The sequence below is a fragment of the Hyperoodon ampullatus genome (assembly GCF_949752795.1).
Source record: "Hyperoodon ampullatus genome assembly, chromosome: 10".
NCBI classification, from domain to species: Eukaryota; Metazoa; Chordata; class Mammalia; order Artiodactyla; family Ziphiidae; genus Hyperoodon; species Hyperoodon ampullatus.
The window spans coordinates 83,040,974-83,062,450 of NC_136923.1; the positions used below are offsets into that span (position 1 = coordinate 83,040,974).

Genomic DNA, 21,477 nt, shown 5'->3' on the forward strand with positions numbered 1-21,477 from the left:
ACAAACAGAAATCACGGTGCGGTGGAGCTTCAGTTCACCTTTTTTCTTTTTTCTTTTTTGGTAACAGCTTTTCTGAGGTGTAATTGAGTTACCATAAACTGCGTATACAATAGACAGCCAATGAACTGCAAAGTGTACACTTTGATAAGTTTTGACATGTACACACCTGTTAAATCACCACAATCAATATTTGGGTCACTGTTTTGTGTGTGACTCTTGGATTCATTGGAACTTCCTGACTTTTTAATAAATGTATTTGTTTTTACTTTTGGCTGTGTTGGGTCGTTGTTTCGGTGTGCGGGTTTCTCATTGCAGTGGCTTCTCTTGTTGCAGAGCATGTGGGCTCTAGGCACACGGGCTCAGTAGTTGTGGCGCACGGGCTTAGTTGCTCCGCGGCATGTGGGATCTTCCCCGCCCAGGGATCGAACCCGTGTCCCCTGCATTAGCAGGCAGATTCTCAACCACTGCGCCACCAGGGACGTCCGGCCTTGATGTTTTTAAGAGCTGGGCTGGCCCTCACATCTAGGCCATAGTGCTCTCACATTGAGCATAACCTGAGAACACCCATGCCAGACAAGGCCAATCTGTGACTGTGATGAAGTAAGACAGAGTCTATAATCTTGTGTAAGTGCAGACAAAAACAAGGTTCTATGCAAACCATAAATTCTAAACAGGTCCCTCTCAGCTAAAATGAGTAGTGGCTGCTTTTTTGCCAGTTACAGCTTCAGCCCTGTTTCATTTCTCCCCCCAGAGGAGACTCCATTATCTGTGGGTTCCACATATTCGGATTCAACCAACCTAGGATCAAAATATTAGGGGAAGAAAGAAATTCCAGGAAATTCCAAAAAGCAAATCTAAATTTGCTGCATACCAGCTACTACTTACATAGCATTTACTTTGTATTTATAACTATTTACATGGCATTTACATTGTATTCAGTATTATAAGTCACCTAGAGATGACAAAGTATAGGAGAGGATGTGTTCAGGTTATACGCAGATATTATGCCATCTTATACGAGGGACTTGAGCATCCTTGGATTTTGGCACATGAGGAGGTCCTGGAACCACTTCCCCATAGATACCGAGGGATGACTGTATTAAAATGTGAAATGATAGAATTGCTCCCACTTCCTGGGAGCACTCAATCTAGATTCCCCACTTCCTTGAATCTTCCCCCAAATCACCTAACACAAACCCTAATCCTGTCACTCCTAACCCTCTCTTAATGAGATCTCTGCAGGTGACAAACCCAACTCTGTTTAACTAGAGGTGGTTCCTGTGTGGTCTTTGGCTGGAGGGCACTGACACTTTTACTGTCTTATTCTCTGTTTCATGTCCAAATTCTAGCAGGGAGGCACTGGTAGAGGATGTTCAGCCTCCTCTAATGTTTTTACCTGCTGAAGGGCCAAGAGTTTGCTTAGTACATGGCTGCCTGAATAAAGAGTAATTTTCAAGCCTCGCTGGGGCCAAGGATTGGCCACAGGACTAAGTTATGGCCAGTGATGTGTAAGTTAAAGAGCGTATGTTAGCTTGGAGGTAATTTCTTCTGCTCTTCCTCCGTCCTGAAGCTCGGAGCATGGATAAGTGAGCTAGAGTTTCACTGCAGACTGTGAATAGGAGGGTCTGGCCCCAAGAATCATGGAGCTGAGAGCTAGGGGGGAGCCGGGATTCTGAACACCTGAGGACCTTGTGGTGGCATGATTGTCACACATGCCTTGTACTACACTTCTTGACTTGTGAGAGAAATAAACTTCTATCTTGCTTTAAGACTAATTTTGGTTTGTTACAACTGAACTTAAAACTCATAACTGGGCCATAATAGGTGCTTAATATTTAGAGTGAATGAATGTGTCCACACTCATAGCTTCAACCACTACCTATATGCAAGTAACTCAGATTTATGTCTCTAGTTTTAACCTGAGTACCAAATCTGTATATCCAACTACTTACTTTATATCTCTCCTTGGATGTCTTAAAAGGCAGCTCAGATGCAACCATTCCAAAAGCAAATTCGTGGCATTCTGCCTGTTTTCTTCTAATACCTTTTCAAACAGCACTTGGTTATGCGAGCCAGAACGACCCGACCCTGGGAAACCTAAAATACTTTCACTTTGGTCTCTTTATTTCCAAATGTTCACGTTTCTTCCACTCCGCTAGCCAAGTCTATACCACCACCAGCTCCCTCGGACTGCTCAAGTCACTTGCTAATGCCACTTCCAAGCCTGGCCAGCTCCATACAGAGGTCATCTTTTTGAAAAACCAATCTAATCTATGATACCCACCTGCCTAAAACTTTTCAAAGGCTTCTGCCTTAAGACCCAAATCCTCATGCTCTGCAAGGCCGAGCGGTCTAGCTCCTTTTCCTTCTCCTCGCCTCTCACTCTTCCCATCTCCTCTTAGCAACACCTTTGCCTGGACTCTGCTCTCCCACCTCATCTCCTGCTTGTGCTCAGAGCTTGTCTCACCTGCCATCTCCCCAGACTCCATTTATTACATGCTCCCCCACCACGCCTCGCTTTTTTTTTTTTTAACATAAATGTATTTATTTTTTATTTATCTTTGGCTGCATTGGGTCTTTGTTGCTGCACGCGGGCTTTCTCTAGTTGCCGCGAGCTGGGGCTTCTCACTGTGGTGGCTTCTCGTTTCAGAGCACAGGCTCTAGGCGCGCAGGCTCCCTAGTTGTGGCACGCGGGCTCAGTAGTTGTGGCTCGCGGGCTCTAGAGTGCAGGCTCAGTATTTGTGGCGCACAGGCTTAGTTGCTCTGCAGCATATGGGATCTTCACGGACCAGAGCTCGAACCCATGTCCCCTGCATTGGCAAGGCGGATTCTTAACCACTGTGCCACCAGGGAAGTCCCCGTCTCGCTTCTTCATAGCACTTCTGACAGGTACTTCATGCATACTGGTGACTTTTTCACTAACGTGTCTCCTCTTGTAGATTTTAAATTCATTGATTTCGGCTTTCCATTTTCTCTAGCATCTAGTACATTGCCTGGCCCACACGCACGCTAGAGATATTTGTTGAAAGATTGCTTTGTCATTACCACTCCATAAACCTCAAACCATAAATGCAGGTAAAATGTTTAAAAATTACTCCATGGATACCCGGCCTTTCCTTTCTCTCAACAAAACTTTACCCTTGAACAAAATGCAACTTGGTCGGGTTGATTCCCATAGGTTAATGGGACGCCACTGGTTTCCTCAGACTGGAAGAAACTTCTAGCAACACTGCGTATGACTAAATGAAGAATAAACTGACTCCAAGAAGAACAGCCTCACCTGCACCTCCGGAGATGACTGGAACACAGGGATTAAAGAAAGTGCTTGTTTCCGCTGCATTTATTACTAATATAAAAACATGTTAGAAAGAAAAAAAAATTCATTCTCAGTTCTCCAACGGCTCTCATCCCTCCCTCTTGCCCACACAACTCCTGACCCATTTCCCCAGGGCCAGTTCAAAACTGAACCTGTTCACTGCAGTTTTCACAGAAAACAACCAGTGCCAGGGATGCAGGGGAAGAAGGTTGGAAGAGGGCGACAGTACTGTCCAAGTTCCACCCACAGGTAGACCAGGTGGAGATTCACAGAATTCAAACGGAACGGCTGGTGGCCTCACAATGACATAGTCTAACTAAAACGGGCTGGAGAGGAGATAGGGTAGAGGACATCTCTCGGGCCTGTGTCAAACCCAGAGAAACCAATACCGGGAGAATGGGGAGGACCAGGCAGGCAGCCTTGTGGAAGTTTCACAGTTCTCCCACGTCAGGAGGTGGGGAAAGTCTAGAGGCCACCAACGGCCCCACGCATTTTGGCAGGAAAAACTCACTCTAGCGTTGGGAAGTCACAAAAATGCCATGGACACTGAGAAAGGCTATGAGGGGACGCACAGTCTCACAAAGCACAGTGATCACAGACCATAGTGGTGGAGATCATGCTACTGATGCAGAAACTACAAAATCCAAAAGCAGGGAACGTGGCCTCTCAGGAGTGACTCTACACCAGTCATCCCAACTTGACCCCAGGTCGGACAAGCTGGTGAGTGTCACAGAGCAGCTGACAACACTGGGGGAAGGGGGTGTCACATAAAAAGGACTTAAAACAAGCAGCGAGAAGGGAATGGTAGGAAACTGCTCCAGGGCTCTCAGGAATCCAGGGCGCTACCAGGGGCTGGGTGGACAGATGCACAAGAAACAGCACCAAAGAGGTTTCCTGTTCCGCAGTCAGCTGGCGAGGGGGAAGAGGATCCAGGAGGCAGTTGAATGGAGCAAAGACGGGGTCCCAGAGACGAGTCTCTGGAGGCTGCATCAGAAGGAAGAGTGCACACTGTGCACCAGTCACGGAACACAGCTCTGGACCCCGAGTTGGGGAGGTGGCGATGGAGCTGGGCATCACTGACTGAGGGCGGCAGGTGAACGGCCTCACGGTAGCCATCACAGGGCCACAGGGAAGTATGTGGCCGCCAAGTCAGAGGGCTCCTTCCAGTCTGGATGGGAAGGCACAGTCTCACAGAGGAGGTCCATTTACGCCAGGGTGGTAGAAGGCACAGAGGTCCTCATATCGACAGTGGCCCTTTTTGGCAAAGTGTCGGCAGACGGGGCGGTCAGATTTGTCTGTGAACAAGCGAAAACCGGGCAGTTTAAAATGCGAGTAAGAAAGAAAACAAATGTAACAAAAAGCAGAGTTAGAGAAGACAGTCAGATTTCCTACTCACTACCATTTCCAGATATGATGGAATGGTAGTCTTTCTCCTGGGAGAAAAAACATTCAGGGCTACTCTTACTTCAAAAGGACAAAGGACAGCCCAAAGAAGAAGAGCCATGGGCATTCTGGACATGAGGTCACTTTGGGAGTGATGGGTGTTCAATGTGTGCAGGCATAAAAAAATGGACCTCACCTTCCATAACCTGGGGTCCATCCTTGGGTGGGCAGGTATTCTTGATAAGAGACCAGCTTTTGAGCCTTCGAGGATTTCTCTGCTCTTTGTGAAAGCCTCCCCTGGAGGGACCCCCATGGCCTGGTCCAGGAAAAGGAGGCTCAGCATTGACCCCCCACCAACCACGACCATATGGGCCAGACCTGGGGCCTAGGCCTCCCCGAATTGGGCCTCTGCCCCGGGGAGGAGGTGGGAGACTCAGCAGTGGTGGGATCATTGGTCCCCTTGATCCCGGAGGACCTCTGTGAAGAGCTGAAGAGAGAGAGAGAGAGAGAGGGAGAGAGGGAGAGGGAGAGAGGGAGAGAGAGAGCAAGAGAGAGAGAAACATGGAAAGGTGATCAATGGCCAGCTTAATCCAGATAATGAAGCCCTGATTTTTTAAAAACTTTTTATTGAAGTACAATATACATACCAAAAAATACACAATTTTAAGTGCACAACTCAATCATCACCAAAGTAAACACACCTGTGCTTCCACTGACACAGGCTAGAGAAGGGATACAGCCTTATTAGCACTTCAGAAGCCCCACCCCCTTGTGCCCCTCCTCCCCCACTATCCCACCCTACTCCCCCAAAGTAACAACTATCCTGACTTCTAGCATCATAGGTTAGTTTTTGCCTGTTTTTGAACTTTGCATAAATGAAATCATACAGTCTGCATTCTTTTGTGTCTGGATCCTTTTGCTCAACATCATGTTTATGAGATTCATCCAGGTTGCCTGTAGCAGGAGTTCCTTCATTTTCATTGCAGTGTAGTATCCCATTGTATGCACATACAACTTATTTAGCCATTCTACTGTGGTGGATTCCAGTGTGGGGCTATAACGAAAAATGCTGCTATGAACATTTTTATACATGTCTTCGGTACACAAATGGATTCATTTCTGTTGAGTGTATACGTAGTAGACATATTACTGGGTCCTCAAGTATATGTATGCTCAAGTTTAAGGAAGTCAAACTTTTTTTTTTCCAAAGTGGTTGTACCAACTCACACTCCCACCAGCAGTTGTTCCATAGACAACCTGTTGTTCCTTGACAACACTTGGTAATGTTGATCTTTTTCATTTTTGCCATTCTGGTGTGTGTGAAAAGCGGTGTTTTGTTTTGAAATTGTGGTTAAAACATGTAACATAAATCTTGGCATCTTAACTACTTCTAAGTGTACATCTCTGTAGTGTTAAGTAAATTCATCTTGTTGGAAACAGATCTCCAGAACTTTTTCATCTTGCAAAACTGAAAGTTTATAGCTACTAAACAACTCTCTTTTCCCCTCCTCCACCCAGCCCCTGGCAACAACCATTCTACTTTCCGTTTCTATGAATTTAACTACTTTAGATACCTCAGATCAGTGGAAACATAGAGCAGTTTTTTTATGACTGGCTCATTTCATTTAGCATGGCCTCAAGGTTCATCCGTGCTGTAGCATGTTACAGGATTTTCTTCCTTTTGGGGGCTGGATCATATTCCATTATATGATTATACCACATTTTGTTTATCCATTCATCCATCAACAGACATTTGGGTGGCTTCCATCTCTTGTCTACTGTGGATAGTGCTGCTGTGAACGTGGGTGTGCAAGTCCCTCTTCAAGATCCTGCTTTCCATCCTTTTGGGTAAATACCCAGAAGTGGAATTGCTGGATCATACAGTAGTTCTATTTTTAATTTTTTGAGGAATCTCCATAATGTTTTCCATAGTGGTTGCACCACTTTACAATCCCACCAACAGTACACAAGGGGCTCAGTTTCAAACTTATGTGTTTTTATCTTGCATTTATTTGATGACTAATGATGGTGAGTTCTTATTCATGTTTTTGGCTATTTAGAGATCGGTTTTTATCAGGTGGCTATTCAGGTCTTTTGCCCATTTTTCTAACAGGTTGTCAGAGAGTTTTTATATATTCAAGATATGAGCTCTTTATTGGTTATATTTGTTGCAAGTATTTTCCACTCTGTGGCTTCCTATTAACTTCTTAATGGTGTGATTTGATTAACAGAAGTTCATATTTTCTAACATAGTTCAGTTTATCTTTCCTTTATGGTTCGTGTGTGTGTTTCTTGTCTGTTTAAAAGCTCTCATCTACTTTAAGCCCATGAAATACATTTGTTTTCTAGAATTATTTCTTTACCCATGAATATCCAATTAATTCAGCATCATTTACTGAAAAGACCACTATTTCAGTTCCATCTTCATCATCAATGAAATGGCCACATATGTGTGGGCCTGTTACTGGACTCTTTATGCCATTCTGTTGATCTATATGTCTATTGTTGGGCCAATACCACACTGTTACAACGACTACGGGTTTACAATAAGTCTTGATATTCAGAGTAAGCCCTTCCACTTCAAGATTATCTTTGCAATCTCTCACCCTGATCCTCTGCATTTCCATACAATAACGTAGAATGTTTATTTCTACAAAAACACTGTAGGGATTATAATTGGGAATACACTGAATCTATAGGTCAGTTTGGGAAGAAATGACATTTTTACAACATTGAGTTTTTCCAGGCTGTCAATACACAACATCTCTCCATTCATTTAAGTACAAAATTACTGATCTTTTAATTTATGTCCTTTCTGGGTTTTAGTCCCTCCCTTGCTCCCTTCTCAGGACTAATCAAAGGATGAGGGCCCCTTCCTCCTCACCTGACTTGGGGTCACCAGGCTTTCCATTGGCCATGGGGGGAGGGCCCAGAAGGCTGGGTGGTCCTAAGGGCAGACATGAAAATATGGTCATCAGAATGGACTAAAAAACTGATGATCCTGTTCTTCTATGTTTGTCTTCTATTACTCATTTCTTAATCTAACCAGCAAAGCCAGGTACGTTCTCAGCAGTGTTATGAGTTCTCACCCCATCTATTTCCAAAGCGTTTTCAGGATTTGCAAAGTGGGGACTCAGCCAAGTCAAGGGGGATAATGAGGGAAGGATACCTACAAACTTTCTCTTTCTCTTACATTGTTGCTATCCAAAAGATCCCAAGGGATTCCAGAGGTAATCCAATTCCTCTCTTTCGCCGCTGGCCAATCAGATAGCTCTCCCCCCCACCCCACCTCCGAGTAGTTTACAGAAGGCTGCACTTCCACATTCCCCGTGAACGTCTGGTCACAAACTGTCATCCCAGTCATGGCAACCTACAACCTCTCTAGGGCCACTCTCCCCTGTCGGTTTGCGGCTGCGCACACGAGCTCTTTATCTTCTCCCCTGCCTTCTTTAGAAAGGTTTAGTGGCTGGTTTGAAGTTGAGGGTTCAAGTAAGAGAACTCATTTAGTGTTCCATCCCAGCCAGGCCTCCCCCAGCCCCAGCGCGTGCGCCCTTCCTCCTTCCGTTGGAGCCCCCTCCCCCGCACCTTTTCAGCCCCCAACCCCTCGCCTCGGCCGGCTGACAGGCATGTGCACACAACTCCCGGGTTCCTCACCGATGGGACTCCCATCCTCCTCATCTCCAGTCTCTTCCCGCTCTGGCAGTGGGGGCTGCTGCTGTGGCTGCTGCTGCTGCTGATTCTGCTTCTTTCGTTTCGGCATCGTGGTTGCGGCAATGGCTGCAACTGGATTTGGAGGGCAGTGAGGAAGGGGCACGCTGAGATTCTGTTTCCGCTTCCGGGGGGGCAGTGGACAGTGAGGGTGAGGCTCCCGCCATTTCACTTCCGGAAGGCTGCGGGGAAACTTTGTGCGGCTGTTCTCACATCAGCCGCCTCCCTCAGTCTCGGCCAGGCATGGCAGCAATCTCAAACCTTTCCTTTGCTGCGTTTCTATAAACGCTGTGGAAAAAGTTGCTCGCTCCTCCCCTCGCTGAAAAAACCCTACAGCCGGCTCCTCATAGTGTGCCATAGAGTCGACAGGCTCTCGGGCCAGAAGGCCTGAGAAAAGACGGCTGTCGCACCCTAAGATCGCCACATCCGGTCCCCGGTTTCTATGGTAACAGCTGCAGGCACAACTTCGTGCCCTATGACCTCTCTCCAAAAATCCTTGTTCCACCTGGGTTTCCCTCCTCGGCCGCGCGCTTGCACTTAGGATCTATAAACCTGCTGCTTACCATCGTTCCCACGAGGAATTTGGGTCCCAGCAGGGCGATGCCAGGGCTCTCCAGACCACCATTCGCCCCTCAAGACCTCTCACCCTGTCCCCAGTGTAGCCCATCAACTTGGCTTCCTTCCCGGGACGCGCAGTCGCGGCTTTCCTCTAAGGTCCAGCTGGAGGATTGGTAAAGTAGCTTCTGCGCGTCCACTCCCCTTTATCCCGCAGGTGGTAGGACCCGCCCTTCGCTCCACCGCCCCCTCCAGGTGAGTGGTAGCTTCTCCCCGGCTCGCAAGGTAGTGATGACACGCGTCCCCCCTCCTCCAAACGCGATTTGGTAGCGTCCGTGACGAAGTTAGCCCGACCCTCCCACGCGCGCCTCCTTCCTCGCCGCTGCTGCGCCCTCTCAGCTCCACTGGCTCTCACGTGCGGGTAGCCCACCCCGCATCATCCTCTCGCCTCGCTCCCAGTGGGAAGTGACTGTATTTCCCCCTGGTTGCCTTCCACCCGGGCCGCCTGGGCGCATCGGCCTGGCCCGCCCGCTGACGTCACCTTCCAGTCCCGCCCCCTCCAGTGTCCCGGGCCCTTGCGGCGGGGGCTGGCCCGGGGGGAGTCAGTTGAGGCGGCGGGAGCTCGGCGAAGGGCGGGCCAGGTGACTGGTCCGGGCCATGCCGAGGAAGAAGCCTTTCAGCGTGAAGCAGAAGAAGAAGCAGTTGCAGGACAAGCGGGAGCGGAAGCGAGGTCAGTGCGGGAGCTAGAGGAGGGGGCGGGGCTCGGACTCCCGCACATCTGGGAGGAGGGGTGTGCCCGCCTCACCTCTGGGAGGCGTGAGAGGGGTTGGCGGCCCCTCGCCGACGCGCGTGGGCGACCGCGGAGGGGATTCCCTCACCCCAGCCCCCTACATCTGGAAGGGGTGGGGAAGGATGGAGAGTTGGGGGAGGGGAATCCCTCCAGCTCCAACGGGGCGTCATCCCAGTAGATCCCTGGAGGAGGAGTGCCTCCCCCCACGCACATCCGGGAGGGTCCTGAGCAGAGTAGGTGGGAGGGCCCGGCCTCAAAAGACTGGGGTGGTGTGGGGAGGAGCCAGGCCGACCGGGTGGGGGTCTTCTGGCCCGGGAGAGCTGGCCAGCCCTGGCGTCACCGGCTCCTCCCCGCAGGGCTTCAAGATGGGCTGCGATCCAGTTCCAACAGCCGCAGCGGGAGCCGGGAGCGGCGGGAGGAGCAGACCGACACCTCGGACGGGGAGTCTGTGACCCATCACATCCGCAGGCTCAACCAGCAGCCTTCCCAGGGGCTGGGCCCACGAGGCTTTGACCCAAATCGGTGAGAGTAGACAGGGGACTCTGGCCCGGGCTTCCCCGCCTACCCGGAAGTCAGAGCGTTGGGGGAAAGCCTGCTGCCGCTGGGGGAGGCTTGAAACTGGTGGGGCTGGGTTGCCACGGTTCTCCGCGGGCCGCTGGGTCACCGGAGCGGTCCACAATCTTCCCTTCTGGAGGGGCTGGAGAGAGTTTGGCTTTCAGAAGGGCGAAACTTAGGGGAAGGCCTGCTGTTGCGTGAAAGAGATTTGGGAGAGGGCCGACTCAGAGGGGAGACATGAACTCTGGAGTGAAAGCTTTGCGAAGTTGCCTGCCCAAGAGGGGAATTCGTGGCCAAGGATTGTGATGGGTGGCGTGGTCCCTGTCCTGTAGATACCGGCTGCATTTTGAACGGGACAGCCGGGAGGAGGTGGAGAGGAGAAAGAGAGCAGCCCGGGAGCAAGTGCTACAGCCCGTCAGTGCTGAGCTGCTGGTGCTGGACATCTGGGAGGTCTATCAGCCCGGCTCCGGTGAGTGAGAGCTCAACGCCTGGATGCTTGGGACAGGCAGTGGGCTGGGGAAAGGAGTTTGGAAGAGTAAGAGCTGACCGGGAGGAAGAAGGGGTCTGGGATGGATGCACCCTTGAGTCCTGAAACTATCCTCAGACTTATTTGGATTTTTTCTTGATTTCTCAGTCCTGGACTTTCCCCGACGTCCTCCTTGGAACTATGAGATGTCCAAGGAGCAACTGATGAGCCAGGAGGAACGGAGCTTCCAGGAGTATCTTGGGAAGATTCATGGGGCTTACACCTCTGAGAAACTCAGCTACTTTGAGCACAATCTGGAGGTGAGACTAGAGTGGGGACAGGAGTGGGGCATAGTCACCCGTGGTCAAACTGGTCTGGGGTCATGCAGGAGAGCGACTCTGGGCTCAGGTTCTCTTCCACTGACCTTGTCTTTTCAGACGTGGAGGCAGCTGTGGCGAGTATTAGAGATGTCTGACATTGTTCTGCTAATTACTGATATCCGACATCCAGTGAGTCCTGGGGATGGGGGTGGGTAAGGGGCAGGAGGGGGGAAGATTCTTGCCGGGTAAAGGGCAGAGGCAGGAGTTGGGAGTCAGAGAGGTAACCTCTTCCTTTCCAGCCTCCTCTACCCCATCCCGATGTCTGCAGTCAGGCACTCAGTCTTTATTCATCAGCGTCAGAGCCTGTCACTCCTCCCCTGGCCAACTGCCTCTCCTCTCCTTTACTTCTTTGATGGAAAACTGCATACACATCCTGTTTCCTAGCCCACTAGAGCTAAATAGAAAGTCCCAGTGTGGAGCTCCAGGGGAGTCTGTGAAGGGGGCTTCCCTGTCACATCGGTCACTACAGAACTCGTCCTCACCTGGGATGCTAGGGTAGTGGTTAAGGCTGTAGACTCTGCTGCTAGGCAGCCCTTGTGTGACCTGGCTGTGCCACTTCACTGTTATCCTCCAGTGGGAGAAAGGGAGGTCTGGAGTCTGTGCGGACCTTTAGGTTGGAGGTCCTTAACATGTACACACGCACTCCTACATACTCACAGACATACGTGTGCATTCACAAGCTCACTTATGCAGCTACACGTGCTCAACACAAACATGCACACGTGTGCGTGCACACACACGTTTGTGTACACGTGTAGACAGTTGTGTACATGTGAAAATAGATATTAATTTCTATCCCAACCCCCAGCCCTGTGAGTGATCCCAGCCTTTAGCCCAGTGTGTTGGGGGTCTCTGTTTCCTTGTCTTCTTTTTAGCTCACTTCCATTCCTAATCAGGCCTTACAGGAAGCCCCCCAGAGACAAACACATAGGTGTTACTTACGCCTGCTTTGTCTTCCTAGTTCAGTTTGGCTGATTTATTCTTGTTGCCCCAGAATCTGCTTCCACCAGGGTCTTGTCTCCAAGCTGTGCCTGCTGTGTGGGGAGCTGGAGGCAGAGAACTCTGGGTTGACCTCGCATCACTCCCTCCTCTTACCATCCCCGTTCCAGGTTGTGCATTTCCCACCAGCACTTTATGAGTACGTGACTGGAGAGCTAGGGCTGGCCCTGGTGCTGGTCCTGAACAAGGTGGATCTGGCCCCGCCGGCTCTCGTGGTTGCCTGGAAGCATTATTTCCATCAACACTATCCCCAGCTCCACATTGTTCTTTTCACCTCTTTTCCTCGGGATCCCCGCACCCCACAGGACCCTAGCAGTGGTGAGTGGGCAATGAGGAGGGCAGCCTGGGAGAGGTGGGGTGGCAAGGGACAAAGGGGGGCCTGATCTAGGGCCTGAGGGTGGTGGGAGAGAGGGGGTACATAAGCCCCATGGGGTGTGCTCACGCTTTTGTGCCCTCTGATCTCAGTCTTGAAGAAGAGTCGGAGGCGGGGGAGAGGATGGACTCGGGCTCTGGGGCCAGAGCAGCTGCTGAGAGCCTGTGAAGCTATCACTGCAGGGAAAGGTATGTGCCCCTTAGAGGGGAGCTGTGGGAGGCCGTGGGGGAGACCCAAAACCCCAAGTCATTTTGCTCACCTTTCCCAAAGTCAGTCCCTCTATTATGGACTCAGGTGAGAGACCATGGGGTGGGGTGGGAGAGGGAGCCGCCTGACTTGATGGGACGAGAGAGGCAGCAGGGAGGCAGGAGCCCCAGTGGTTTGCTGCCTTCAGTGTTTCCAGTGCTTTTCAGAAACTCAGAAATGCACCCGATTCCAGGGTGGAGTCAAGTGAAGGCTGGGGAGAGTCGCTGTTGCGCAGCTTGGCCCTACCCAATCCAGAGGGCGCCACTTACATCAGCTGTGCAGTGCATGGTCTGCGCCATCGTATACAGTGGCCCTGGGGAGAACCTTCTTCTTCTTTCCTTCCCTGCGCAGTGGACCTGAGCAGCTGGAGGGAGAAGATTGCCCGGGATGTGGCCGGAGCCACCTGGGGTAATGGCTCCGGGGAGGAGGAGGAAGAGGAGGACGGGCCGGCCGTCCTGGTGGAGCAGCAGACTGACTCAGCGATGGAGCCGACAGGCCCCACACGGGAGCGCTACAAGGACGGGGTGGTGACCATCGGCTGTGTGGGTAAGGAAGCAGCGGCCCACGCATGGTGGCCTCCTAGGAGGCACAGGGTTTCAATATTTGGAAAAGAGGGAAGGTGGTGAGGTCCCATTAGGCTCCAGGGTCTCTGAGGGCAGAGGAGGCTGTCTGCTGTCATGGAAGGATCATGGCACACCTGAGTTCAATTCTGCTTCTCAGCGTATTGATCTCAAGCAAGTTATTTACCCACTGTCAGCCTTAGTGACTTTGATTTGAAAAATGAGGACAATGATGCTCAATTAAAAGAATGGATGAGGACTTCCCTGGTGGCGCAGTGGTTGAGAATCCATTGGCAGGCAGCCAATGCAGGGGACACAGGTTCAAGCCCTGGTCTGGGAAGATCCCACATGCCGCGGAGCAACTAAGCCAGTGTGCCACAACTACTGAGCCTGCGCTTTAGAGCCCACAAGCCACAACTACTGAGCCCACGTGCCACAACTACTGAAGTTGGGTCTTCGTTGCTGCGCGTGGGCTTTCTCTAGTCATGGTGAGCGGGGGCTACTCTTCGTTGCGGTGCGCGGGCTTCTCGTTGTGGTGGCTTCTCGTTGCGGGGCACGGGTTCTAGGTGCGCAAGCTTCAGTAGTTTTGGCGCACAGGCTCAGTAGTTGTGGCTTGCAGGCTCTAGAGTGCAGGCTCGGTAGTTGTGGTGCACGGGCTTAGTTGCTCTGCGTCATGTGGGATCTTCCTGGACCAGGGCTCGAACCCGTGTCCCCTGCATTGGCAGGTGGATTCTTAACCACTCCGCCACCTGGGAAGCCCTACGCCATTTTATATAAGGGACTTGCACCTCCAGGGAGTTTGGTATCTACAGGGGCTCCTGGAACCTATCCTCTGTGGATACCAAGGGCCAACTGTACTTGAGTGTGTTGTAAACAGAGTGCATAAACAGAGTGCAGTCAGCACCATGGTGCATCTTTGCCCAGCCTCAGTCAGCTGCTGAATGGCCAGAGTTGCATTTTACAGGGTTGGAGTTTTGCCAGGTGACTAGGAAGAAGGGGAGAGGCGGGACCAGGGTGTGAAAGGTCTATGAGGGGGACTGGCTGTAGAGCTGGACCACGGAATCTAAGTTGCATAAGAAGGGAAGTGAGGACATGAGTCGGGTATTGAATACTGTTCCCAAGCTAGTCAGTGTCAGAGGTTTACTGGAATGGAGGGACCAGAATAAGTGAGCTGGAAAGACGAGATGTCAGGGCAGAGAGAGGGGTGCTTGCAGGTGAGATTTGGGAGGCGTGAAGTGACAGGTCCAGGGTAAGACCACAGAGGTGGGATGGAAGAAACCTTTGGGAGGGACATTCTGGCACTGGGAGGCCAGAGTGCTGTAGAGGAGATGTGTGGTGGCAGGTGGTGGTCATGGAGAGAGTGGCAGTGAGCCCCTGGGCTCTCAGTCTTCTCCTTGGAGAAGTTTGATAATCATGAGATGCATGTCTCACTTAGACTACTGCAGACACAGTGCCACGCGATTGTATTTGTTTCTCATTTCATCCTGACCACTCTGAGATTGGAGGTATCTGCTCTGTAAAATGCGGAAACAGAGACTCAGAAACTTAAGTAAATTGCCATGAGGTCACAAAGCTTAGGTAAATGGGGAGGCCAGGATTCAGCCCTGGCAGCCCAGAGCCTGATTTGTAACTTGCGACGTTATACCGCTTCCTTTCTTTCTTTCTGCACCTTAGTTCTCCATTCATCTATAGCTATAGCACGGCGTCCTGCCTGTCACAGAGTAAGGATCTGTCAGGTGTTAATTTTCCTTGTGTTCCTCAGGTTTCCCCAATGTGGGCAAGTCCTCGCTGATCAACGGGCTGGTGGGGCGGAAGGTCGTGAGTGTCTCCAGAACCCCGGGCCACACCCGATACTTTCAGACCTACTTTCTCACCCCCTCCGTGAAGCTCTGTGACTGTCCAGGCCTCATATTCCCCTCGCTTCTGCCCAGGCAGTTGCAGGTATAAGGGCAGAGGGGCCAGAGGCGGGGAGAAGGCAGGAGATGGAGGAAGGTGCTGAGTGCTCTTGTTTCCCCTCAGGTCCTGGCAGGGGTCTACCCCATCGCCCAAATCCAGGAGCCATACACCGCCGTGGGCTACCTGGCCTCCCGGATCCCTGTGCAGGCCCTGCTCCACCTGCGCCACCCAGAGGCCGAGGACTCATCCGCAGAACACCCGTGGTGTGCCTGGGACATCTGTGAAGGTGGGCTCCACACGCCTGGCTTTCCTCTCCTTCCTCAGAGGTCCTGCCATCGATGGGGCAGCTGGCCAGTCACTCCTAGGCTTCTGTCTCAGGGCCAGCAAGATCTTGGGCCTGGAATATTCTGGGGGAAACTGGAAGGACTGTGTTAGGGGAGTGGGATGATGGTGACTGGGCCTGCTTGATGGTCTTCCCTCCCCATTCTTTTCTCCTTCCAGCCTGGGCAGAGAAACGTGGTTACAAGACAGCCAAGGCGGCCCGAAATGATGTGTACAGAGCGGCCAATAGCCTCCTGCGGCTGGCACTGGATGGCCGCCTCTGCCTGTGTTTTCAGCCCCCAGGCTACAGCGAGCAGAAAGGTCAGTCAGCCAGTGTTCTTCCCTAGCTCCTGCTGTGATGGAGGCAAAAAGGTGTGGGCTTTGTAGGTGTGAGGATTCAGATTCTGTACCCATAGGCCAGCTCTGTGTTACTAAGCAGCTCTGAGATGACTTCCTGCTCTACGGAACCAGGGTGGTTAGTTGCCTCCTGGCAAGGTGGTGGTCACGATTGGAGTTAATGTGCGCAGAGCTTCTGTTCTGTGCCCAGTACACGAGAGGTTGAATGAATGCGTGAACAAATGAATGCCAGCAGCTATAAAAGTTATTGTTATTCTTAGTCTTTGCCTCTTCCCCATCTTTGCCTGGCATTAGTTTCTTGCTCAAAACTCTCCATTCTTTTTCTTGTTTTGGTTCCCCAGGCACCTGGGAGTCCCACCCAGAGACCATGGAGCTGGTGGTTTTGCAGGGCAGGGTGGGGCCAGCAGGTGACGAGGAGGAGGAGGAGGAAGAGCTGAGCAGCTCCTGTGAGGAGGAGGGAGAGGAGGACCGGGATGCGGATGAGGAGGGGGAAGGGGATGAGGACACCCCAACCTCAGCTCCAGGGTCCAGCCTGGCCGCCCGAAACCCTTACGCCCTGCTGGGTGAGGACGAGTGCTGAGTCCCTGCCCTGCACCATCTCCCCGCCGCCCCGCCCATATCTTTGCTTTTGGACTGACCTGGGGGTCTCTCCCGTCTGCCACCCCAATTGTGAATAAAGATTGTCTGCTTTGTAGCCCCTTCCCCAGATGGACTGAGGTGAGAGCAGCTGTCTCAGGGTGACAGCTGTGGGAGGCTCCGCTGCTTTTCTCCCTTCTTTTTTCGTGCATTCTCTCTGCAAAGGAAGAGTTCTCTTAGGAGTTAATTCAGTGGGTTCTAAGGCCTGAAACCCGCTTCCCCTGCTCACTCTCCCACTTGCACCTTAGGAACCCCATCATCAACATGGGGAGGGGAGGTCACTTCAGGCTTTTGAGGCCTGGTCTAAATTCAGCCCCCTTTGGGAATTTGTGTCGGTCCCTCTGGGATTGGCGCAGCCCCCTGTGCCCCCCCTCCTGCTGTCAGACCTGGGTTATTCGAGGAGCTTCTGGGAGAAGAAGCAGTAAGAGAAGATGTCACAGCTGATGTCTCCAAGTGAGATATTTATAGGATTTATTCAAATTCAACAAATATTTATTGAGGTCTGACTGTGTGTTTGGACTTACGCTAAGCACTGAACATATAAAGGTGCACAAACAGGCCTGACCTAAATATACTGCCTGGCCATGATCAAGACCCCATTAATCAGGCACCTAGCTTTTTGGATTAAGATGGGGGTACAATGTCCTCCAAATCCTTAGGGCTCATATAGTATAACTCTAGAACTTCCTGTTGATGGAGGTATTTAGTTAAGACTCGATGCTTGTGAAAATGTTAAACGTGTATGAGTAGTCTTAATTACTGGCAAAAAAGTAGCATGCACATTTATGATTTAAGCAGAAGAGCCCTTTGAGTGCAGTGTCAAGTTTAACTAGTTAAAAGCCTGTAACACGAGGGGGTACTAGATTCATAGGGGAGGGCACAGAGCCAGCTTCCTGAATCCCACTTACCCGGGTTTGAGATGGAGCCAAGGAGACCCAGTGCAGGTTCTTAGCTGGCTTACAGCATCGGGCACATTTCAGCAGGGGTCAGGTCTCTTGTGAGTCAGGGCACTTTAGGCCTTGCTATACTTCTCCCTTGTCAAGGAAGCAGCTGGACTCCCAGATTTAATTCTTGGGGAAAAGGAAGAATGGGCTTTGGTTTATTGGCTGCCACAATGTTGTCTGGGTCGGGTGGTAGCGAAAAGTGTTGTTTGATAAGTTAGCCGTTAGGTGTAGGGGTGAGGAGAAGAGGGCGTACCAGACTCTTCACTCTAAAGCATTCTATTCAGGTTCTGGGTCTTGGGCCAGTTTCTGTAATTCCAGCAGAGACCCTGTCACCCCAGGAGCAAAAGAGGCTGAGGTGTTTGGGCCACACATTTCCTCCAGTTCCCCCCTCCACTGGTCCCAGTGAGGGCATAAATCCTGGAATTTGCACTCCAATGCAGAGTTTAAATACTACCAGCATGTGAATATGCGTGAAGGTTGCCCAAAATGTGCCATAAAAGAGAAAAAGTTTCAGTGGAGAGAAAAACCCACCTGTCTCCCATCTTGGGCTTTTTACCCTCAGGGATGGGTCTTTTGATGGAAGAAAGAGGACCCCAACTCAGCATCCTTTGAAGGTTCATGATGATCAGGCAAGCTCAGGGGACTTCTCTGCTGCTAGAGGTGGGTTGGGGACGTTGGAATCATCTCAAAAAGTGGAGAAAAGAAAAATCAGAATTCTGTTTGTACCCCTGCCTCTGTGCTGCTTTTCACTGTCTTTATCTTTTGCTCTCATGAGTTTCACCAGGGGCGTTTGGGAGATCTGGGGGTGGGGGTGAAAGTTGAGACCTGGTGCTGGAGGGGAAGCTGAGAAGGGGGATTTTCATGCTGAAGACCTGGAAGGAGGCAACTCTAACATCCCCAAGGGGCCAGACTGTAAATGATTCTTCCCAGGCCCCTGTCAATACTCTGTAGGAAAGTAACACTGGGAGAACTATCTTAGCAACAAATAGATTTGGGAGGAGAAGGGTATATAATAACCGAAGACCACTGCCTGAGGCTGAGCTTGAAACTGACTAAAAGGGACAAAGGAAACCAGGGGTCCAGTCTCCCCTCCATGATGAAATACCCAGGACCCCTTTCCTCACGCCCCTCCTGGGTCACATCCACTATGGAGATATTTGACCATGGAGGTCTCAGGCTGTGGGAGTTCCCACAGCTTCTGGCCAGTCTCTTGATGGTGAGAAACTAGCGCTTCTCATTCATGCTGGAATTCCATTTAGATGCGGAACAACTTCTTCCGAGCTTCCATTTTTCTAGACTGAGTTCCAGTCCTGGTTCTGGGACAAGGTAGCTGTGTGTGGTCCAGAGTAGTTCAATTATCTGGGCCTCTGTTTCTTTATTTCTCATTATCATTGATACAGTCAACGAAATTGGTTGAAAACAATGTGTGTCAGGCATGCTGAGTTCTGGGACAAAAAAATTGAGTAAGGCATAGACCTTACCCTCCAAGAATAGAACAGCCAGACACTAATACAGTAATTCCATAGCATATGTAAATTATAAAAGAATTGCTGTAAATGAGCCTATTGAGTTGTAACTAAGTAAGGTGGGTAGAACTATAATCACCCCAAGGATTCATTCACTAATCGAACATTTGTCCATTTGTCAAGTAATTACTATTTGCCAGTCACTGCTAAGTGGTAAGTGACATAGAAATGGTCCTTTGTGGAGCTCACAATTTATTGGGCTATGGAAACAATTAAATAGATAATTACCAAAAAAGTGTGATAAGTGCTGTGAGAAGGGTGGAACAGGGTCCTGTGGGATAGTGGTGGCTCCATATAGAAGGGTCTTGCGATGCTGGTCAGAAAGGAGTGGAGGACAGGGCTGGGAGCTGTGATTGTATAGCAAGTTATATAAGACAGAAAAAAAACAGTGGTCTGTGGTAAAGAATTGCTATGGGAACACCCAGCAGGGGCCAGTCTTGGTGAGTCAGAGGAAGCCTCCTAGAGGAACAGAGGTCCAAGCTGAGGCCTGAAAACTGAGCAGGAGTAAGCCAGGCATTGAGAGGGAAAGAGCATTCCTGAGGGGACAGCAAAGGACGAGGAACAGCACGTAACAATTTTGGAAGACTAACTCGTTCAGCATGGCTGGGGCAGAGGGTTCAAGGAAGGAGTGGCGAACGGTGAAGCTGGAGAAGTAGGCTTGGGTCAGCCCTCACTGGGCCTTGTCAACCATGCTAAAGATTAAGGCTTTATCCAGAGGAGCATTGAGACCAAGAAGGAGAGATTTGTGCCTTAGGTCACTTTGATTGGAGTGTGGAGACTGGTTTGGAAAGGGGAGAGAGATCAGAGGCTTTTGCAGAGATCCCAGAGAAAGAATGGAAACCGGAATTAAGGGGTTTGGGGGAAGAGAAGTGCGGCTGCACGCAGAGATTTGAGCGTCAGTAACATATAGGTGGGAGGAGGGTAACTGAGATCATCCACAGAAAGTGTGTAGCGTGAGAAGAGAAGAGGGCTGAGGAAGGACATGGAGAATATAAAAGGGAAGGCAGGGAAAGAGGAACCAGCAGACAGGATAAAACCTGGGAAGTGTGGTGCCTTGAAAGCTAAGGGAAGGAGGAAGGAAGGGCGCAGTGCAGAATGCTGCTGAGGATTGATGACAAGAATGAAGAGTGTCCACTGGATTTAGTAAAAAGCCTTGCTGATCTTGGTGGGAGCAGTTCCATTGGACAGGTGAGGTCAGAATTCCCAGATGTCAGGGGACTGAGGAATAATTTGGAGGGAGGAAGTGGAAGCAGTGGAGAAAAGGATATAATTTTCAAGAAGTTTGGTTGTGTTTGCAATGAGAGATAAACGGAGAGAGCAGAGTATATAAAATCGAGGAAAACAGTTTTTTAAAAGTTTTGAACATTTTCACAGGCTGTTTAGAAGGGCCAAGTGGAGGAGGAAAGGTTGAAAATGCAGGAAAGTGGGGATTAGTGATGGAACAAGCCCTGGGGAGCAGGCGGGGGTGGCACTGACAGTCCCGGTGCAGGGATTACCCTCCCGCAGGAGCCTGGTGGCTTCTGTCGTAATAGGAGGAAACAGCGCTGACATTCAGCCGGTTTGCACTGGTACTGCTCAACCAGTTGTTAAAACACTTCTGTACCAGTTAGTAAGTAGTATAAGAGTAACTGCAATAAGCAGTAAAAATAATTAATAAAACAAATTATAATATGAACTCATCAGTTCAAGTAATTAAGAGATTGCGACAGCCATTGGTAAATGGGCTTCCCGCTGCACCTGAGACGCTTTGCAGCGCCATCTGCCGGTGGAGCAGCATCACTGCAGGCTGAGCGGCTGCTTTGAGCCTTATTAAATAAATTCTTTAAAATTACCTGTCTAAATTATCTTTGAATTATGGAGTTGCTATTGCTTCTAAGTAGTTTAGCTCCTACTTTGATTTTATTGCTAGTTCATTGTCACTCTTGTGTCCGTAGTAAACTGCAGTGTTTTAATATTTACAAATTCAAGGATTTTTAATAAAATATTAAAGCCAAACTTGAATAAAGAGATAACAAAGTTTGAACATGTTTCTTAATTGCCTTTAGAAATATCATAAATGAGAATCTTTTGGTTCCACGGGAGAACAAAGAAGAAATAATTTAATGAGCTGCTGCCTGGAATGTCTTCTGTTACTATGTTAAAAAAAAAAAAGAATAATATGGAAATTCTTTCCAACGTTTTGTTTTGAAAATTGTCTAACACACAAACTGAAAAAAAGGACAGTAAACACCCAAACATTCATACAAGGTTTCAACAAATCCTGTCATTTTGCCACATTTGCTTTACTAGTCTCTATCTTGTTATCCATCTATTTGTCTGTCTACTTATCCTTTTTTTTTTTCCTGAACCAGTTGGAAGCAAGTTGCAGACATCATGCTCATTCATCCCTAAGTCATCAGTATATATCTTACAGAACCACAATAGAATTATCATGTCTAATGAGTTAATAATTCCTAATATAATCTA

At 50.0% G+C, this 21,477-nt stretch overlaps 2 protein-coding genes across 5 annotated transcripts; one reads left to right on the plus strand and one right to left on the minus strand.

The window, feature by feature from the left end:
* Positions 1 to 4,504: 4,504 nt before the first annotated feature.
* PRR3 (proline rich 3) lies at positions 4,505 to 9,001 on the minus strand (the record flags this gene model as incomplete). 4 transcript variants are annotated; one of them, XM_079713255.1, is made up of 5 exons in its annotated part: positions 8,971 to 9,001; positions 8,354 to 8,482; positions 7,584 to 7,646; positions 4,896 to 5,186; positions 4,505 to 4,611 (listed from the first exon to the last, which is right to left on the minus strand). In XM_079713255.1, exons 2-5 carry the CDS (start codon positions 8,457 to 8,459, stop codon positions 4,505 to 4,507), a joined length of 567 nt encoding a protein of 188 aa, XP_079569381.1. In that variant the 5' UTR covers positions 8,460 to 8,482; positions 8,971 to 9,001. The 4 variants fall into 4 exon arrangements, 3 of the variants coding, with proteins under 3 accessions (XP_079569381.1, XP_079569382.1, XP_079569383.1); XM_079713256.1 differs by lacking the exons at positions 7,584 to 7,646; positions 8,971 to 9,001 and having other exon boundaries at positions 8,354 to 8,574; XM_079713257.1 differs by lacking the exons at positions 4,896 to 5,186; positions 8,971 to 9,001 and having other exon boundaries at positions 8,354 to 8,574.
* A 618-nt stretch (positions 9,002 to 9,619) lies between these two features.
* On the plus strand, positions 9,620 to 16,599 carry GNL1 (G protein nucleolar 1 (putative); the record flags this gene model as incomplete). The annotated part of the gene is made up of 12 exons (XM_079713218.1): positions 9,620 to 9,692; positions 10,109 to 10,274; positions 10,640 to 10,776; positions 10,942 to 11,093; positions 11,211 to 11,282; positions 12,263 to 12,470; positions 12,618 to 12,713; positions 13,123 to 13,317; positions 15,094 to 15,272; positions 15,351 to 15,513; positions 15,729 to 15,869; positions 16,247 to 16,599. The coding sequence occupies 12 exons, from the start codon at positions 9,620 to 9,622 to the stop codon at positions 16,483 to 16,485; spliced, it is 1,821 nt and encodes a 606-aa protein (XP_079569344.1). The 3' UTR covers positions 16,486 to 16,599.
* Positions 16,600 to 21,477: the final 4,878 nt, after the last annotated feature.